At 39.0% G+C, this 16,528-nt stretch overlaps 4 protein-coding genes across 7 annotated transcripts; 2 read left to right on the top strand and 2 right to left on the bottom strand.

Moving 5' to 3' along the window:
* Positions 1–148: 148 nt before the first annotated feature.
* On the bottom strand, positions 149–1,494 carry LOC106636632 (uncharacterized). The gene is made up of 3 exons (XM_089593165.1): positions 948–1,494; positions 631–847; positions 149–552 (listed from the first exon to the last, which is right to left on the bottom strand). The coding sequence occupies exons 1-3, from the start codon at positions 1,071–1,073 to the stop codon at positions 521–523; spliced, it is 375 nt and encodes a 124-aa protein (XP_089449291.1). The 5' UTR covers positions 1,074–1,494; the 3' UTR covers positions 149–520.
* Positions 1,495–1,949: 455 nt separating this feature from the next.
* On the top strand, positions 1,950–4,706 carry Elp3 (elongator complex protein 3). The gene is made up of 9 exons (XM_014348995.2): positions 1,950–2,339; positions 2,453–2,694; positions 2,765–2,968; positions 3,041–3,294; positions 3,380–3,569; positions 3,640–3,857; positions 3,929–4,189; positions 4,260–4,441; positions 4,516–4,706. The coding sequence occupies exons 1-9, from the start codon at positions 2,321–2,323 to the stop codon at positions 4,587–4,589; spliced, it is 1,644 nt and encodes a 547-aa protein (XP_014204481.1). The 5' UTR covers positions 1,950–2,320; the 3' UTR covers positions 4,590–4,706.
* MFS18 (major facilitator superfamily transporter 18) lies at positions 4,570–6,892 on the bottom strand. Of its 2 annotated transcripts, none has more exons than XM_014348994.2 (9): positions 6,775–6,892; positions 6,590–6,667; positions 6,021–6,355; positions 5,763–5,936; positions 5,539–5,671; positions 5,302–5,398; positions 5,070–5,235; positions 4,842–5,000; positions 4,570–4,772 (listed from the first exon to the last, which is right to left on the bottom strand). In XM_014348994.2, exons 2-9 carry the CDS (start codon positions 6,628–6,630, stop codon positions 4,633–4,635), a joined length of 1,245 nt encoding a protein of 414 aa, XP_014204480.2. In that variant the 5' UTR covers positions 6,631–6,667; positions 6,775–6,892; the 3' UTR covers positions 4,570–4,632. The 2 variants fall into 2 exon arrangements, with proteins under 2 accessions (XP_014204480.2, XP_089449085.1); XM_089592959.1 differs by having other exon boundaries at positions 6,832–6,883.
* Positions 6,893–7,793: 901 nt separating this feature from the next.
* On the top strand, positions 7,794–16,293 carry LOC106636563 (uncharacterized). 3 transcript variants are annotated; one of them, XM_089593005.1, is made up of 12 exons: positions 7,794–8,051; positions 8,170–9,477; positions 11,278–11,788; positions 11,924–12,017; positions 12,243–12,805; positions 13,012–13,356; positions 13,459–13,620; positions 13,701–13,949; positions 14,069–14,263; positions 14,312–14,409; positions 14,476–15,101; positions 15,892–16,293. In XM_089593005.1, exons 2-12 carry the CDS (start codon positions 9,431–9,433, stop codon positions 15,963–15,965), a joined length of 2,964 nt encoding a protein of 987 aa, XP_089449131.1. In that variant the 5' UTR covers positions 7,794–8,051; positions 8,170–9,430; the 3' UTR covers positions 15,966–16,293. The 3 variants fall into 3 exon arrangements, with proteins under 3 accessions (XP_089449131.1, XP_089449130.1, XP_089449129.1); XM_089593004.1 differs by having other exon boundaries at positions 8,173–9,477; positions 13,015–13,356; positions 13,701–13,948; positions 14,098–15,101; XM_089593003.1 differs by having other exon boundaries at positions 13,015–13,356; positions 13,701–13,948; positions 14,098–15,101.
* The last annotated feature ends 235 nt before the right edge of the window (positions 16,294–16,528 follow it).

The following is a 16,528-nucleotide window of genomic DNA, read 5'->3' as shown; positions in this document are numbered from 1 at the left end:
CAAGTCAAACTATTGACGAGTACTATTGATTACCACTACAAAATTACATATATACAAGTGATCACAACAACATTGTTTAAATTATTTTATTATACACAAGGATTAAGTAAATAGGTAAAATAGTAAAGCACAAATCATTGTTCTTGCATTTAAATTTTATTTCAAAACTAAAATTACCCATTATATTATAAAATATATTTGCGTTATGATAAATGGTAGTTACTGAGCATATCTTACAAATAATTAATAATTTTCTTATCTAATAAATTTAATTTTCAGACTTTTGTAATTTTTAAGATCTTAATTCCTATACTTTTCAAGTACATTAATAAATTTAAAAAAAAAAACTCAAATTTTTAACTCAAATATAAATATTTGATAAAAACAAAGGAACCTATGAGCTATTCACGTCTTTGTAAGTGTATTATAACAGAGCAGGTACACATGCTTTATAAAAAAATATATGTTCATCTAGATGGGTGATACTGAGATTTTTGCTAATTTCCCTTAGCTTCCCAATTTAATTGGAATCATCATTGGCAATCGACTGTTCTGCAATGAACAAGTCTCATCAACCATTACATTAATCAACAGTAAAAAAAAATTAAAATATTGGAAAGTAACAATTACCAAGTTCAGTACGAAGTTCGTCGATGATCTGACTACTGTCGATATGCTTTTCAATTTCACTTCTTGCCTCGCAAGCACTGTCGGTTTGTACGAGGTCTTCGAGTTCCTCCTCTAAGATCTCCTTCAGCTTGTCGTCGACGTCATTGTCATTGCTAACGCCGAACCTGCGCTGCATAAACAATTCTTCGCGTTGCTCTTTCATGCGTTGCTTACACCTCTGATTATAAAAAAAAGCGCATTAAATGAGTACACATTTCTGTCAATGAAGAAACTCAATAGTAGTTAGTAATAAATATGAGAGTTAGTTTTTAACTAACTTGTCTCAAGTCCTCACGCAGCTTTGTAAAGTTCGGAGGTTTCCGACCGAATTGAGCTTTTACACCTTTTTTGGACAATTCTGTTGTTGCTGATGGCATTGTTGTCGTCGTCGGAGTTGTTGACATCTTGCCGCTTAGTGCTTGTACTAACTAAACAGTTAACTTGATGCCGGACAATGCGAAGGGAACTTCGACGTTGAGTGTTAGTAAACAATCACATACACTACCCCTACTGACCTTAAGAGCCTAACAAGTTTCAGAAATTAATAAACTTTAGGTGATTGTATCATTCACAAGCCGACCCAAAAAAAAATTCCTGTGGAATAAGTAAGTACCAAATGCTCTAAATATTATTAGTATATTATTCACACTATATTATATGCATTCGTTTTATTTTTATATTTTACACATACTTTTATACTATTTCAGTTTACAACAATCAGCGCCAGCAGTGTCAAGAAACTCTACTCTACTATGGACAGCGCTAGCAGTGTTTTAGCAAAATTAAAATTAAAAAAAATTTTTTTTTCATAGAAAAACAGAAAATGTCTACTTAGATATTTCTATTCCACTACTAGGCTAGCGCCGACTGTTAGTAATGAGTATGGTAGTGAGTAACTGAGTAGTCTCAGTGAGTACTTGAGTAATATGTGGTAATATTATTGTGAGTAGTAGAGAAAGAATTAAGTAGAGCTATCATCTATCACTCGTCAGATCACTAATTCACTAGTCATCAATAAGTTAGAAATTCCTGTTTACAGAAATCGGTTTTGATTTTTTTTTTTTAATTGTTAGCCGCGAAATTCGAATGCCCAAAGTAAGAACAAAAGAAATAATTTCGTGAAACCTCCGAAAAACACAGGATATATTTATTGTAAATGACTTCTGAAGAATTTCACTTATAATAACGTCCAAAAGTAAAAACCTTAAGAATTAAATTGTGATTACTGTTTGTTAGGTAATAAATCCGAGCATATAAGTAGGTATAAATATCAGCGAGTGCTGTACTGCTGCGGCTGCAGCGTTGACTGTGGGACTTGTGGAAGCACTGGAAGCTTGTCACATCCAAAGAGTTCAAAACTGACGTATAAGCAGTTTTAGTTAAACTATTTGGCAACTACTTATTTGGTTTTACTAAAATAATTAACAGTAATTTACTACTGTTGATTATCTTGTTTGTGTGCTGTAGTATAATTGTGAGTTGTCGCTGCAGAGAGCTGAAATAAACTGAAATCTCAGCCGCCGCATGGCGTGCATCTTTTTTTAACGACAAGCAGTGAATGAAAGATAGAAAGGTCTGTTAGTAAATACTGGAGAGTTGTTTTACGGTTGTTATAATATTATTGATCAAGTATTGTTGAATCTTCGCAAAAATGGGGAAGAAACGTAAAGGTAGGAAAGGTTTATAACCATTGGATATGTGTGGTGTTTAATTAATATTATCCTTGATATCTTTTTTTTACCCTCTTCAATATTTACAATTTATTCATCTGAATTTCTGACAGAATTCATCCAGAGTAAAGAGGAACGCATGATGATGACGATTGGAGAAATTATCAGAGAACTATGCAATGCCCATGATGAGAGCAGAGATGTTGATCTTAACAAATTGAAGACACAAATCTCATCTAAATATGGTCTATCGTCGTCTCCTAGGCTAGTGGACATCATCGCTGCTGTTCCCATTCCAGTTAGACCAATTTTATTACCAAAACTCAAGGCAAAACCCATTAGAACAGCCAGCGGTGTAGGTATCAAACTTTCATCTACCTTGGGTTGAATCAAACGGAAATAACCGGCTTTTTTTGCTTATACAGATCGCTGTTGTTGCTGTTATGTGCAAACCACACAGGTGTCCTCACATAAATATGACGGGCAACATTTGCGTATATTGTCCTGGTGGTCCGGATTCAGATTTCGAATACTCCACGCAATCATACACAGGCTACGAACCAACGTCGATGAGAGCAATACGCGCCCGTTACGATCCTTTCTTACAAACTAGGCACAGAGTCGACCAGGTATGCATTATTTGTCTCATTCAATAAGTGATTATAACGGTTTACTACAATGATCTATTGTTTTTCCAACAGTTAAAACAATTAGGCCACAGTGTGGATAAAGTAGAATTTATTGTCATGGGAGGAACGTTTATGTCTTTGCCAGAAGATTATAGAGATTACTTTATCAGGAGTCTACATGACGCTTTATCTGGTCACATTAGCAATAACGTAGCAGAAGCTGTTAAATTTTCAGAACGAAGTAATACCAAATGCATAGGAATAACTATTGAAACCAGGCCAGATTATTGTCTGAAAAAGCATTTGTCTGATATGTTGAACTATGGGTCAGTATTCTTGTGCTTGTCTCATATTTGTGGCAGGGATTTTAAAGTTGGCTAAAAATGTTAATTTTGATTTATCTCTGAATAGTTGCACGAGACTTGAAATCGGTGTGCAGTCAGTATATGAGGATGTAGCAAGGGACACCAACAGGGGTCACACAGTGAGGGCCGTTTGTGAAAGTTTTCAACTGTCAAAAGATGCTGGCTTCAAAGTTATAGCTCACATGATGCCTGATTTACCGAATGTTGGCTTTGAGAGGGATATTGAACAATTTATTGTAAGATGCCAAAGAAAAGCTAAGAAAAGTTTTTTTTTTTAAATCTCAATGTAACCTTTCCTTTTTACAGGAATTTTTTGAAAATCCAGCTTTTAGAGCAGATGGTTTAAAAATTTACCCCACACTAGTCATCCGAGGTACTGGTTTGTATGAATTATGGAGAACTGGGAGGTACAAAAGTTACCCTCCAAGTGCTCTTGTAGACCTTATAGCACGGGTTTTAGCTCTTATTCCACCATGGACGCGAGTATACAGGGTACAAAGAGATATTCCTATGCCTCTAGTTAGGTAAATTTTCTTAAAAAGTGGAATGGGTGGCAGTACATTTTTATAATGACATGAAAATAAAATTTTTACAGTTCTGGAGTAGAACACGGTAATCTTCGTGAGTTGGCTCTAGAGAGAATGGAAGATCTCGGAATTACTTGTAGAGATGTAAGAACGAGAGAAGTTGGGATTCAAGAAATTCATAATAAGATTCAGCCTCATGAAGTCGAATTGATTCGTAGAGACTACTATGCCAACAATGGATGGGAAACATTCTTATCTTATGAAGACCCTTTACAAGATATCTTGGTTGGCTTGTTAAGACTGAGAAAGTGTTCAAGCAATACTTTTAGGTATGATTTCAAGTTAGGTTTTGTAATTGGTCATTGGTCATAATAAAATACAATTTAATAATTTTAACAGAGCTGAATTGAAAGATAAATGCTCAATAGTACGTGAACTTCATGTGTATGGAAGTGTCGTCCCGGTAAATGCTAGAGACCCCACTAAGTTTCAACACCAAGGATTTGGTATGCTTTTGATGGAAGAAGCTGAAAGGATAGCTAGGGAGGAGCATGGGTCTAAAAAAATTGCTGTTATTTCAGGTATGAAAATTTGCGTATCCACAAATGCAATTCATCGAAAAAATTGCCTTCTCAACTAGTTAAAATTTTTTTAGGTGTAGGAACTAGAAACTATTACAGAAAAATTGGTTATGAATTGGATGGTCCTTATATGTCAAAATCTCTTTAATAATGATCGTTTTTACAAGAACGAGTAATGTCTTTCTTTTTTTTTACAAAATTGCTTTTCCTGAACCAAACATAAGGTAAATTGTACCTCCTATTATTTCTACGATGAAAATATAAATAAATACAACAGCCCAGCTGTGTGTGTAATGCAAAATGAGTCCAGCTATGTAAACTCCTAAGAAACCTGCAAAAAATATCCATTTATTGAATGCCAAGATCTTGTGAGGAAAAGTACAAAATGTGTGTTGTTTACCGGGAATGGCACCAATCGTATTCATAAATCCAAACACGCTACCCGAATGTTTAGGCGCTAAATCTGAGGGGTTGACGACGATTGCACTATTATGAAAACCAGATCCAGCTATTATTAAAGTCAGATAAGCAATTGCTTTTTCAGGTATATCTGTTCCAGCTGATAAAATAAATTTTAAGTAATACAGTAATATTTGTAACGTTATAAATACAAGTATGATTCGTATACCTAAAAATAACAAATTCACAGCCTGCAAAGCAAAACAGGTAGTTTGTATAATTTTTCGAGTCGCTGTGACAGAATATCCAGTCTTAAGTAGTTTTTCAGATAAAGCTCTTCCTATAAATATAGATGGTATTGAGGCTAGCCAGGGTACCATGTTAACTATCCAACCCTGAAAAATGTAATTTTTTTACTTATTGACAACTACAAGTGAAATTTTTGAAAAGTAAAAAGATACCTTGACTTCTGGAAAAGTGTCGTGAAAATACGTTGGCATCCACGAGAGTATGATGAAAAAGCAATTATTCTGGCATGCATGTCCAATCACGCAAGACCTGTAAAATGAGCAAGATAATATAAATTGTCAATGTGCACTGATGAAATAAATAATCAACAAAATTAAAAACAATCATGTGAAAAACAGGTGATTATCTAGTAATAAATCAGTGCAATAACATTCATGTACCATTATTACCAGAAAGGTGCTTTCGTAATAAGCTTTCGAACAGGTAGTTTGGTGTTTGATGATTGCCTGCTAGCTATGGGTCGACCATTTAAAAATGTCGAATAATATATTAGCACAAACGTCCAGCCAATACTGATACAACCTGTTAATTATAATTTAGTATACAACATAAGTACTAAAGCAGGCAGAAGATTATATTATGAATGTGGACTCTTTAATGCAAATAGAATTACCTAATACTCTAAAAACAGTATCCCACTGATAATTATCTAAAATATACGATCCTAGAACTCCTGTTAAAAGTGTTCCTAATGCCGAACCAGAAGTTACTAAACTAAAGAAAGATGCCCTCTCAGGCTCACTCAGTCTCTGGCTAGTCAAGCTTATCATACTAGGAAAATGCATTCCTACAAAACAACATCGAGCAGATTTAGTAGTTCAAAAAAGACAAGAATTAAAAATTTAAAAAAATCAAGGCTTTGTGTGCTCACCTTGAAATGCTCCGTTTATCACTCTGGTAAAAGTTACCATGCCATTGCCATTGAAATACCTTATGACATCAGGTAGGAAAAACGTAGAGGCTGCCCAGCCTATTGCAGCTATGCACATGATTCTCTGGCCTCCTATTCGATCGCTGACATAGCCACTTAATACTTGGGTAGTTGTGTAGCCCCAAAAAAAACTCGACAGTATGGTGCCAGAGTCTGTTTTGGTCCATTTTTTTTCCTTGCCAATCGTTGGCACTAGAAGAGGAACTGATGTTCTGGATGCATAAACAAGGCAGGTGCCAATCAACAATATGACGCCCCATTTGAATCGTTCTCTTCTGCAAAAATGTTTTTAATTGAGGGAAAAGCCAAATTGAAAATAATAGGCAAACAAAACACCACAGGTGTGACGTATTGAAAAAATGAATGTATATGAACGTATGATACATGAGTTGCAAACATGTTGCAGTAAGAACTCATGCATATGTGACATGTGTTGATGGTTTGATCAAATTTACGAAACAAAAGGTGGTTTGGATTTAATTAATGTAAATATATGTCAGTGTGCTCACCTCGTCCAGTGCAAGTTGTTGATAAAATCATGAGCCTGCATTACATTCGTGAAACGGATGGCTTCCCAAATTCATTCACTGTTATTAAGTATTACATGAATTAAATAGCTTGTGGCTCTTATCAATTTTCTGTTTTCAGCTCCAAATTCTACCTGACGTCGTACATATGTATATAGTTGACTCACCTGAGCTGAGAGAGCTAGGGGGTGAGGTAAAAAAGCAAAGCTTATTTAAGTACCTACTTGTCAAAAAGATGTTTGATTTGATTTGTTGTACTTATTTCATTGGTAATCGGCAAGCGCAGCAGCAACATACCGCATAAAGATAACAAGATAAGCAGATGTTTTTGATAGCTCATTCAAATATCTTGATAACTGTTACAATCTTGGTCAAGTTTATATAAATTATTACAAATAAGCTATGGGTGATAATTGTAATATTTTATATCGGATTTTTCTCATGTTTTTTCGTGACGAAAGGCAGTACATATATAAAGGGCATACGCCGTGCTGGACAATTTTTTGTACGTACTTATCATTATCACGTTTGTGTGTTAATCATAAAACTTTATCACCATACCATACTTAGTTGTGCGTATTTTTCGTTAAATTTTTTTTTAATTATCAGTTTTACAACTAAAGCTATGTGTTTAACATTCAAGACTGTTTAAAAAAAAAAAATATATATATATATACATACATAAATGCGCCATTTGTACTTACAGTCGGTAAGAAAAAATGGTCAGTTATTGGCGACCAGTTGGTAAAGTAGAGCCTTAATTTTTACGGATTGTTCCTAAATGCGTTCATTGATTGTGATTGGCTCGTGCGATTAATTCGGATAATTAGCATTGGTTCATCAGTGGAACCGATTTTTCGAAATTTTTGATATAAAAAAAGCAGGTAAGTTGGTATAATAATGGTAAAATGTACTAATTCTTGAGTAATGCGCGCATCTTAAGATTCTTCGGTAATATTATATCGGAATGTTTCGAAAACAAATTGTTGGCCTTAGGAAGCTAAATTAGCTTATCTTAACATATTGGTGGACACCGCATGTGGTACACACGACTCTTGTGATATATATCTATATCTCTAACTCTCTCTTCTAGCTCTCTCTCTCGTTTTTCTCCTCCTCCGTCCTCCGACCTAAACTTATTTACCTATGCTTGTTTAAAGACACCGGATATTTTCGTTTAATACGCTTTTTCTCGTAGCTGCGTCAGCACCTTGTCTTGGAGAAGACAAATAACGTCGTCGTGGCGTGCATACCTTGTGTGTGTACTTACCAACTGACTGGATCCTTTCGTTGATCCTGGCCACCCTGCATATTTATCATCTACAGAATCAGAAAATCAACATTCTACACTTCAGGTGCAGATTTCTGAGCGAGGTTCACACTTCACATCCTGACCCTTCTTCTAGACTAAACATCGCTATTAGCCGAGAAAGTAAAACTACATGTAAGTGTAAAATATACATATTTTCATAATAGCCTAGTTATGTTTTAAAAGTTTTGAATTCTATATATGCATGTATACAAAAGTTACTAGACACTATATATGTTGTTCTTGATTACAGCAGCCACACAGCCATCAGCACGCCAGCAGCAGAAAGCAGCATTAGCTTATCAGCTAGCAGCGTCATCGTATATACAATAGTTGATATACATTATCAATACATCGTGTCAGCAGTAGACACCACTGCGACTGCGAATCGCAGTCGAGGATTTTTTTTTTTTCCTGAGGAAGTAAGGAGGTACCATGCCATCATTACAGTGATAGGTACCTATGCGCGGCTGAAAGTGTAGGTGGTGGTGTAGAGAAAAGAGATTAATTGTACACCTTTTTGGCACAGCAGACCAGCGTTAGGCGGTAGCTCTTGACCGTGTGTTTTTAGTACGTCTTGTGCGTGTGCGCGGCGTGCGCGTATAAAAAAGCCTATTATAAAGTTCTGGTGTCTCCTAGAGGAGCTTAGCGTTTAGCACCTACGAGGACCAGGTACGTCTTGACGTTCCGTGCTTGCCGGCGTGGACGTACAACACACTACGTAGATGCTTACGCCGTATGCAGATCAAGTAGAAGGTAAAGCTGTCGTTAAACCATAGAATCGAGAAGAGGTACCTCAATATTTTCAAAGGCTTTAATTGTTGGGATCGAGATAGATGATCTACACTGTAGCCTCAACCATTATCGGAGCAACAACACACGACGAAGAAGGAGAGAGAGAAATAGTTGGCAATTGCCGTCTGCGGCTGTGTGTCTTGTGTACCTACTTGTGAGGTAAAACACACAGAGTCCTGTCCTTTACTATGCGCATTGATTCCACGCCGTGCGTGTGTTGGTAATAGTGCTGCGCGCTCTTTTCCCTAGCTCGCGCTCCGAGGAGAAGACGTTTCTGCATCTAGAGTAGCTCAGTTGCGCCACCTCCTTGTTACACACCATACGTGTACGAACTCTGACGCCAAATCAAAGAGGAAGAGTAGGACAGTATAAGTAGAGATCAAGAGTAGCTGGTGGATCAAGAGTGGCTAGCGGTGGGTGCATTTACAGTACTAGAGTACTATTACAAAATGAGGATGAGGAGATAAGGTGTGCGTCCGCGCGTGCAAAGTTATAGGTACGCTAGTAGAAGAAAAAAAAAAAAAAAAAAAAACATAAAACCGACGAGGAGAGAAGGTACCTGTATACGAGAGGATATAATAAGTAACAATAACGACGACGACGACGACGTCGAGCAATAGCAGCAAGACGTTGTTGCTGCTGACACAAGCGAGGATCGCTTGCCGCTTAACGATCGGGCGACTCTCTTCCATCATAAGTTGTATCAATGTTGTCTGGCAATGGTGTGTAAGGAGAACGTGGTATCATGGTTTGGAAATCTGTCCAGGTAAGAGTACAACCGACTCTCGGTGTATATAATTTACTCGCATTATAGCTATTCGGGGATCATGTCACTTTCTCGCATAGTGTCATAATTATTGTTCTTTCCTCACTCTCCTTTTTCTCCCACGTCTTTTTTTTTGTTTCGCGAATACGTTTCTGTCTATATAAGTAGTAGGCGCACGAGAGGGCAGCGAAAAAGAGCAAGAGGGAAAAAAAATACGTCACTGCTAAAGCGAAAAGAACGGGTGCATGGGAGTAGGTAAATGCGTGTGGGACGTTTTTTTGTTTGTGCCAGGCGTCTCGCATTCATGTAATAATGTACGATCACAATCGTGTAAGAGTTCAGACTCCAAAGAGCACAGACAAATGTGTGTATAACATACACCTACGACGTTTTTATTTGAGCTGTATGCTTTAGATTAAAATAAATGTATTTTTTTTTTTCCATTTTGTAATAGGATTAAAACGAAGCGAACGAGCCTCTGTGTTTATATAGAGAAGCGGCGCAACGTTTTTGGAGCGCGCGCGAGAGGACACCTTTTTTTTCTATCTCTCGATATCCACTTCTCTCTTTCTTACTCTCTTTCTCTTTCACGGACTTCGGTTCTTTATATACCTATTATTGCGCTACGCGGGCGTATAATACTTGCATATATACGTTTTATACGTTTGTCTCTGTCTATGATGGCTTATGAGCTCTTGTGCACTTTGGTCATGTTTTTTTTTTTTTTTTTTTTTTTTTTTCATTTTAATGATATAGTTTAATGTATTTAGATTACTTATTTTTGGTGAAGAAGATTTTATTTTGATTAGTTGCGTCCTTTTATATATTTAATACTAATAATTTTGTCAATGATCCACACGAGTATAATAAAGTTAACTCACTAATTGAATCTAAATTGTTGAACGCGTATTTGAGACGTGAAAGTATATCACAAGCTATATTTCGATATCAGTGATTCAGACGAAAGGTATTTAGAGTTGCTGTGAATTGAAAGACTACGATAATGAAGTTAGCACAACATATTCAACACAGTAGTCTGTTGTCCCACAATGTAGCTTTTGTACTACTTGTTGTTCAATCATAAACTTATGTCTAGTCTAGCAACTTGAACGCTTTTTTTTAATTGCTCGTAACGTTAATTACTTTGCGTTATCATAAATTTAATTTAATTTAATCCAATTTTATTTGTGTACTAGACATTTGTTGGTCAAATGTATGATTTTTTGTTCTCTAGTAGATGACGAAATCAAACATCACAGTTATTTCATTCAATTTTCTGTCTACGTCATAATGTGACGGTCGCTTCGTATTATTACTAGTCAAAATGTCTTAAAATTTGAAAAAAGGGTGCACATTCACAGGAAGATTAATGTGTATCTATTGTCTTTTTGTATATTCACCATGAGCACAGAAAGACAAAGCAGCTCGACCAGTCTTACATGAGAGATATTCTGTCGAATTTCATCAGTCACCTTTTGTTGCTATCTCACGGTCCCACTTTGTCACGTAAATCGTACAATTTTTTTGGGATTTAAATGTAATTTCTCCCGTCAATCCATAGTACTTTGATACTGATGCCAATGATTACAATACATACCTTTTGAACTTTTCGTAAAAACAATATCGTTTTAATCCTGACAGGTATCAGGAAAAAAGTGCCGATGTAACACTCGTTTATCTTCCGAAATACCTGCATATACATCCCATAGAAGTATAAGTTTCGGGTGGAAAAAAAAAAAAAAAAAAAAAAAAAAAAAATTAAAAGTAAAGGATTTGGTATTTGTTTGACTTTCGTTGCAGTTATAAGCGCATAGATGTGATGTGCACGCTGTTAAACATGTGCCTGCCGTTCGAGGTAAGGTACTTGGGCGCCTGCGTCGAGGACCTCGGTAAGCGGGACTGCAACGTCCTGCGCGACACCGAGCACCGGGCGAACAGTGTCAACGACCTGGCTGAGCTCAAGCACAACCCCATAACGACAGACAAGCGCACGAGGCGCAAGCTGGCCCTCTACATGGCCCTCCTGCACTCGTGCAACTACTCTTGTGCTGTTATTATCTACGAGAACCTTTCCAGCTTTGACTCCCAGGAGATGAGTGGCCTATTGAGCGGTGGTGGCCTCTCGCCCGGCGAGCAGCCGCTCGAGGAGCTCCTTCTGCTCTACACGATGGCCCTCAATCATCCGGCCTTCAACTACGAGCAGAAGAGCACCCTGGCCAATATATTTCTCAAGCTGCAGGAAGAGGAAACCCGCCTGAGCTCTCCCAAGACCGTCACGTCCGGATCCATGCCCTTCAAGTCAGCCACACAGGTATACCTTGTCGTATGAATTCCTGCTAATTTGATTGTATCTTGACTACATCTGTTTGCCTTGAGAATCCTTGTCTTATAAGTACATGTATTTACATCATACGCAATATTGCAATATCATTTAATATGATTGCAGAGCTGTATACCTTGTGTAAACCAAAACGATAGGATAGACTCGGAAATTTCGACAAATTGCGTGGTAGCTCCGCCACCGATGCAAAGCTTTCAAGGTAAATTGCACCTCTCTGTGTGTACATCTTACCCACATACCTCACTATTATATACCTATAACATTGTTTTTGCCGTCAAACAGATTACATATCTCAATGACTGTTTGCTAGATCTCATCGTTACGTTAAAATAAATGTTACATAACTTACTATAATACCTATACACATACTGTGCACAAAAAGCAGTCTTAGGATCTGTTGTTCACAATGCTTTTTGCTTTTTAGGGGAAATGCCAAACATACGAGGTAACGCCATGATCGCTACCGGTATGCCGCCTACATTGGGGATACCACCGACAGGCCTCTGCATTCCGAGTCCCGAACAAATGGCGATGCACGGCACTGGCCATCCCCAGTACGTGCACGTCGGTTTTCCCGCGGTCAACCACATGCCACCCTGGCCAGGTCAGGTTATGACGATGGGCCACAATCAGTTCATGTACCATCAGGGTGATGTCCTACCTTACACCTCGTCTAACTCTCCCTTAGTCAGCCGACAGTCCTCGCCTTCCCCGTCTCAGTCGCACAGTAGGAGTAACTCGCCGACCGCTGGTCTAATGCAGCGCAAAAACAACAACAACAACAACAACAACAACAACAACAACAACAACAACAATAGCAACATTAACAACAACAGCAACAGTGGACCTCAGCATCAACAGCAGCAGCAGCAGCAGCAACAGTTGCCGCGCACTTCCTGCCAGGTGACGCCGTCGACCTCGAATACGTTGACAACGTCTACCTTGACATCGAGCAGTCAGACAAACATTACGAGCGCCACAGTACTGGTTAGAATGAGCATCACTCTTAAATAATTCGCTGTTGTAAAACCGGTGACATAAAAAATTTCCTCAAATTAAACGTAAAAGTACTTTTTTTGTTCATTGCCAGTACTACTGTACGCTTTACTTCTGAGGCTGTTTAATTGATTTACTCCGTTTCATATGATTATATTTTTTATACCTTGATGTTTATCTCTTTTTCTATGAATGAGCAGCCGGGTACCGCAATGCCTCAGTCTCCACTGCCGCCGCTCAACACAAGTAGGAATATTCCATCACAGACTCAGCCGCCGCAGCAACAACAACATCATCAACAACAACAACAACAACAACAATTACCATCGTTGCGGCCGCTTGCCCCAATAAGCAATATTTACACGAGGCACAGCAACAACGACGTGTCAACAACGACGACGTCGTCAAAACAGTATCAACAACAACAGCAGCCGCCACCTCCACGGTTGAAGCCATCGTTGTCTGGAGAAACTCTGCGTGAAACTGGCAATAAGGATATGCCCAATTTTAAGGGCAACTTCCAAAATTATTCTAACAACGAGGTTGGTCATCATTTATTTACAATTGTTTTTTTTTTTCACTTATCATCGGGAAATACGTTTTAAACATTTCTATTGAATGCATTTGTGTTTTTCTAACAACAGATTAGGAGACTGAGTGATGAAGACATATCAAAAATCGATGTGACATCAAACGTACTGAATAATGTGAAGACACAAGCAGCAAACGGCTTAAATCAAACTCCAGAGAAAAAGATTGATAGCCCTAATAGTATGCACTTGTCTAATGAAACCGTTGAAAGCGATGTGAGTATAAAAATGAGTAATGAAAGTCATTTATGTTGCGTCAAACCAAATTTCAATAACATTTTTTCCTAATTTTAAAGAGCTTATCAATGGAAAATATTCCAAATGAAAATTCCAAGCCCGTGACGATAGCGGACCAAGGAATGATGAATTATCACCATCAGAATCACAATGCGATGACGAACATAAGACGATATCCACCTCCGCTGGATCAACCCACGCACATACAAATGATTCCCGCGCCGCCCTCTATGTATCACGCCCCCAACGCATGTTACAGCTGCCTTACTACAGTTCCAATGGCTGGGATTCAGAATCGTTTTTCTAGGTAATTATTGACCTTCTTGGAAAGACATACCTAATCGTCAAAGACACTGGTCTAATATTAAGGAAATCCAATTTGATATATTTAATTTTGTGTGTTGATTCAATTATTCGGTAGTTTGATATTTGTATGTGGTTTGATTTCAACAATAGGTGTAACGGTCCACCACTCTACTGCGTGACGCAGCTTCAGTCTCTTAGACTAGAACCAGAAAACAATAGACACTCGCACAGCAGTAGTTCAGACAGTTCGGGCAGTCGATCACCTCCAGAGACACCGCCAGCAGCGCCTTGGCTCGGAAACGATAACGTGCCTCCAGTATCGAACGAGCAACTGCAGCAGCAGCAGCAGCAACAACAACAACAGCAGCAACAGCAGCATATGGGTGGTGGTCCACCGTCCCTCCATTCCATCCCATCGTCACACTCAGGACCACACCTACAACAGCAGCAGCAGCAGCAGCAGCAGCAGCAGCAGCAGCAGCAGCAACAACAACAACAACAACAACAATTAAACCAGCATCATGATAGGCCACGAGCGCGTAAGAATCACACACACATGATGCGGCACAAAAGTGGCGGTCACTCAACGGCTGGCATGGTGAACGGAGGTGGCCCACCTCCTACTAGTTTGCAGAGTTTGCAGCCGTGCATGACATTTCTGGCACCGCCGGGTCACGCGCAAATGACCGCCTACCTGCCCCATCACTTCCCAACCCTGCGGCCCACCACCGGTATTTATTCAAATTTCACGCACGCTTACGCCACGGCCAGACCTGCGCCCGGTGGCTATCCAACTCTAGCCTATCAACCCAATGGCGAGATGATGTATCAATACGCTGGTCACCACCCGCCTCCTCCACTACCAGGGAGCAGTAATTCTGGCGCCGTAGCCGCCACCGGTACCCCGCCCCCGCCTCCTGCAGTGGTCTCGGTAGTTCAGAACGCGCAAAATCAGGTCCCGCCCCAGCCACAGCAGCAGAGCTACGTGACAGCTTCGCCAGTGGTATCGTACGCCCCTGTAAACGCGGTGCAGCCCCCGCCGCCTGTGCATCAGCCACCGCCTCCGGTCAAGGTGTCCTGTTACAACTGCGGCAGTAACAGTCACTTGGCAATCGACTGCAAGGAACAGACTATGGAGGATCTCACGAGGAGAGGTACGTCTTCGTTATTTTGAGCGATGAGTGGCAAACCCTTATTAAGCTTGTCTTTTCGAACGAATGATGTTGTGGCTTACACATTTGGCACAAAGCTTATGTGCTGAAATTCCTAAGGATAGTGCTGTTAATTTACAATGGTATCAATTATAGTCCAAAGTATAGTCTGCGTTGATACATTAAATAGTTTGTCCATTTAGGAATCATGAAAGTATGAGTTCTATAAAGAGAAAAAAGTACGTTTGCACAAAAAGCAAAAATTATGCGCCCACACAATTCGGAGGTTTTGCAACGCTGTTGTTATGCGTCATTTATACCTATCCATTTATATACATGTAAATATGTACATTTGTCTCGTGGTAATATTTATCATCAATTTAAAATCAGAATTCCAATCATAATATTATTCCAAACGTACTGTCTGCAAAGTTGCCAACATTACTATCGTGTTTTTAAATTTTGTCAATCCGACTTCATCGGTGTGAATGGTAACGTTTACTTTTCTTTTGCAAATTTTTGAAGTATAAACGTATCAGATTCAAATTAACTTAACAAAAAAATTTCATCTCAAACTTGGGAGAAAGATTACAATCAAACAAGCCATTCCCGTGCATGTCCCAATAGATCTGTAAAGCTACACCTGATTAACGTTTCGTGCGGTAATGGTTCTATTGGTTAATCCTCAGTACTTCTAGAATCTCCAAAAAACTACCTTGTCCAGTACCCCCATTCCGGCGTAGCTTTGTAAATACTGTGTACCCGAGCATCGGCTCGCCCGTCTATTTTGCAGGCCAGTTCCGGCTTGACTACACGACGGTGAAAAGCTCGGGTGGCGAGCAGAGCCAGAACATCTCCGACAAGTGATCCCCTGCTACGTGCCGATTGGATAAAGTCGCAGCCACCGTAGCATCAGCACCAATATCCGATGACAGGTGGTCGTCTTTACGAGCTAACACTTGCAGAAAGGGTATTACTGCTGCAGCCACCGATGTGGCAGCATCAGCAGCAGATGCGCATCATCTCATGTCTATTCGTATAGCTGTCATTATCATCATTATCATCAACATCATCATCATCGTCGTCATTGTTCGCTTTCTCCGGTATTTTAAATGCGAGCAAATCTCACGTCAAAGTACGCATAGCCATTACTACTCGTTGCTTTGTCATTATTGTTATTATTATTATTTTTTTTTCAGGCAAGTATACCCTCCCTGTATTACACAGTACACATGCATCGCCTTTAACTTTTTTTACCGACGTAAGACTCGAGGAGAGATAAGAAACCTGATTTTCCGTTGACTTTCCTTTTTATTGACTACTTTATTCTGTGAATCCCCCCCCCCTCCCCTCAGTACAAAGTACTCTTTTATGAATGTATAATTTTTACAAGTTCTTATTCATAATTATCATCATTGCCATTGTTAATT

Source organism: Copidosoma floridanum, unplaced genomic scaffold (assembly GCF_036245765.1).
Source record: "Copidosoma floridanum isolate Cflo_tuat_1 unplaced genomic scaffold, Cflo_Japanese_pri ptg000019l, whole genome shotgun sequence".
NCBI classification, from domain to species: Eukaryota; Metazoa; Arthropoda; class Insecta; order Hymenoptera; family Encyrtidae; genus Copidosoma; species Copidosoma floridanum.
This window is presented reverse-complemented; position numbering and strand designations above follow the sequence as displayed.

Coding starts and splice junctions, on each gene's coding strand:
- Elp3 (XM_014348995.2), top strand. Junction 3,570..3,639: donor GGGATATTGAACAATTTATT/GTAAGATGCCAA, acceptor TCCTTTTTACAG/GAATTTTTTGAAAATCCAGC. Junction 3,858..3,928: donor ATTCCTATGCCTCTAGTTAG/GTAAATTTTCTT, acceptor AAATTTTTACAG/TTCTGGAGTAGAACACGGTA.
- MFS18 (XM_014348994.2), bottom strand. CDS start 6,630: ATGCAGGCTCATGATTTTATCAACAACTTGCACTGGACGAG. Junction 6,356..6,589: donor AACAACTTGCACTGGACGAG/GTGAGCACACTG, acceptor ACATTTTTGCAG/AAGAGAACGATTCAAATGGG. Junction 4,773..4,841: donor TACGATTGGTGCCATTCCCG/GTAAACAACACA, acceptor TATTTTTTGCAG/GTTTCTTAGGAGTTTACATA.
- LOC106636632 (XM_089593165.1), bottom strand. CDS start 1,073: ATGTCAACAACTCCGACGACGACAACAATGCCATCAGCAACAACAGAA. Junction 848..947: donor TGCGTGAGGACTTGAGACAA/GTTAGTTAAAAA, acceptor TTTTATAATCAG/AGGTGTAAGCAACGCATGAA. Junction 553..630: donor CGAACTTCGTACTGAACTTG/GTAATTGTTACT, acceptor TGTTCATTGCAG/AACAGTCGATTGCCAATGAT.
- LOC106636563 (XM_089593004.1), top strand. CDS start 9,431: ATGGTGTGTAAGGAGAACGTGGTATCATGGTTTGGAAATCTGTCCAG. Junction 13,621..13,700: donor ATGAAACCGTTGAAAGCGAT/GTGAGTATAAAA, acceptor CTAATTTTAAAG/AGCTTATCAATGGAAAATAT. Junction 13,949..14,097: donor ATTCAGAATCGTTTTTCTAG/GTAATTATTGAC, acceptor TTTCAACAATAG/GTGTAACGGTCCACCACTCT.